This window comes from Palaemon carinicauda, chromosome 13 (assembly GCF_036898095.1).
Source record: "Palaemon carinicauda isolate YSFRI2023 chromosome 13, ASM3689809v2, whole genome shotgun sequence".
Classification (NCBI taxonomy): Eukaryota; Metazoa; Arthropoda; class Malacostraca; order Decapoda; family Palaemonidae; genus Palaemon; species Palaemon carinicauda.
In genome coordinates, this window is record NC_090737.1 from 127,276,062 (window position 1) to 127,278,561 (window position 2,500).

General features: G+C 40.6%; 1 protein-coding gene across 2 annotated transcripts in view; it reads left to right on the plus strand.

Annotated features, from left to right (window-relative positions):
- The window catches only part of LOC137652071 (heat shock 70 kDa protein 1-like), a 2,610-nt gene extending 526 nt beyond the window's left edge, over positions 1–2,084 (plus strand). For both annotated transcript variants that reach the window (XM_068385278.1, XM_068385279.1), the window contains exons 2-3: positions 1–113; positions 284–2,084. The exon at positions 1–113 is cut by the window's left edge and continues 59 nt beyond it. In XM_068385278.1, coding sequence (XP_068241379.1) covers positions 1–113; positions 284–2,023 — 1,853 coding nt within the window. In that variant the 3' untranslated portion in view covers positions 2,024–2,084. The remainder of the gene's footprint in view (positions 114–283) is intronic.
- The last annotated feature ends 416 nt before the right edge of the window (positions 2,085–2,500 follow it).

The window sequence follows — 2,500 nt, forward strand, 5'->3', positions numbered from 1 at the left end:
TCCAGCATGGAAAGGTGGAGATCATCGCCAACGACCAAGGAAACAGGACGACCCCTTCATATGTGGCCTTCACGGACACTGAGAGACTCATTGGAGATGCTGCAAAGAATCAGGTAAATAAAAGTTGTGTCACAAGTTTGCTTCGTCTTATAACATAGAAGTCTACAAAGCTCTTCCATAACAAAAATAAAAATCTTCTGCTAAAACAAATCAATAAAAATTAAAAAAAAAAATAATACTATGAAACCACCTGCTAATTATTGAATGCTCTGATCCCTTTCAGGTGGCCATGAACCCCAGCAACACAGTGTTCGATGCTAAACGCCTCATTGGAAGGAAATTCGATGACCCAACTATCCAGAGTGACATGAAACATTGGCCTTTTACAGTTGTTAGTGATGGAGGTAAGCCAAAGCTTAAGGTGGAATTCAGAGGAGAAACAAAGACTTTTAACCCAGAGGAAATCTCTTCTATGGTACTGACTAAGATGAAAGAAATTGCAGAAGCTTATCTGGGAAAGACAGTGAAGGATGCTGTCATCACAGTTCCTGCATACTTTAATGACTCTCAGAGACAGGCCACTAAGGATGCTGGAGTCATTGCTGGACTCAATGTCATGAGAATTATCAATGAACCAACGGCTGCAGCCATTGCTTATGGACTTGATAAGAAAGTAGGGTTGACAGGAGAGAAGAATGTTCTTATCTTCGACCTGGGTGGTGGTACTTTTGACGTATCCATCTTGAGCATCGATGAAGGCGTCTTTGAAGTCAAAGCTACTGCTGGTGATACACACCTTGGTGGAGAAGACTTTGATAACAGGATGGTGAACCATTTCGTTCAGGAGTTCCAGCGAAAATACAAGAAGGACCTGACTGCTAACAAACGATCTGTAAGACGTCTTAGGACAGCATGTGAGAGAGCCAAGAGAACTCTTTCCTCTTCTACCCAAGCTAGTATCGAAATCGACTCCCTCTATGAAGGTATCGATTTCTACACTTCTATTACCAGAGCTCGATTTGATGAACTTTGTTCTGATCTCTTCAGAGGTACGCTAGATCCAGTAGAAAAATCTCTGAGGGATGCAAAGTTAGATAAGGGAAGCATTGCAGAAATTGTTTTAGTGGGAGGATCTACTCGTATTCCTAAGATCCAAAAGCTACTCCAGGACTTCTTCAATGGAAAGGAACTGAATAAGTCCATCAATCCTGATGAAGCTGTAGCTTATGGAGCTGCTGTTCAAGGAGCAATCTTAAGAGGTGACCAATCCGAAGGTGTTAAAGACGTCTTGCTACTGGATGTTGCTCCTCTTTCCTTAGGCATTGAAACTGCTGGAGGTGTCATGACTGCTCTTATTAAGAGGAACACTACAATCCCTACCAAGCAGCAGCAGATCTTCACAACCTATGCAGATAACCAGCCTGGTGTCCTAATTCAGGTTTATGAAGGTGAACGTCCTATGACTAAGGACAATAATCTCTTGGGTAAGTTCGAGCTAAGTGGAATACCTCCTGCTCCCAGAGGAGTCCCTCAAATTGAAGTTACTTTTGACATCGATGCCAATGGAATCCTTAATGTTTCTGCAGCAGACAAGTCCACTGGAAAGGAAAATAAGATCACCATCACAAATGACAAAGGTCGTCTCAGTAAAGAAGAAATCGACAAAATGGTTAATGAGGCTGAGAAATACAAAGAGGAGGACGAAAAACAGAGAGAAAGAATCGAAGCTAAGAATCGTCTGGAGTCAATGTGCTACAGTGTTAAGTCTGCTGTGTCTGAGCCTTCAGTGGCAGACAAGCTGTCTTCTGAAGAGAAGAAGAGTGTGGAGCAGAAGGCAGAAGAGACCCTTCGGTGGGTGGAGGCAAATCAGCTGGCAGAGAAGGACGAGTACGAATATCAGATGAAGGAACTGGAGCGAGTGTGGAGACCTTTGGCTGGCAAAGTCCATGGTCAGGGAGGCCCAAGGGCCAATGCAGGTCACCAAGGCGGAAATGGTGGTCCCACAATCGAAGAAGTTGACTAATTCCAAGTTTTTATGATACTATTGTATGCTAATCTATAATACACGAATATATGGGAAATACTGCCAATAGAATTTAGCTTTTTATAAGAAATCTTTATACTTTTTCTAATAAATCAATGATTTTTTCTCAGATTTTTTATTCCCTTAAAAGTTATGGCTGAGTGATTTTATGAAAGTGTAAAATAACATCTTTAATTTTTGTTTCAGGAATATTCTAATCTAAACACAGGGTGGCATTAAGAGCATTCAAGAAATAAAATATTTTATTTTGTTTTATTTGTCTTTGCAAAATATCTATGATAAATCATGTCTTAAACACTAAGGAAAAGTAAATTCATATGCAGTTTATAGATGATAAATTTGACTGTAGATTTATAAACGAATGCACAGCTGTTAGGTAGTTTGAAATGTGACAAGGGGCGGAGGGACTTTATTTGAAAGCCAATGGGGTACCAGCCTAAAAACGTTTGTTCACCA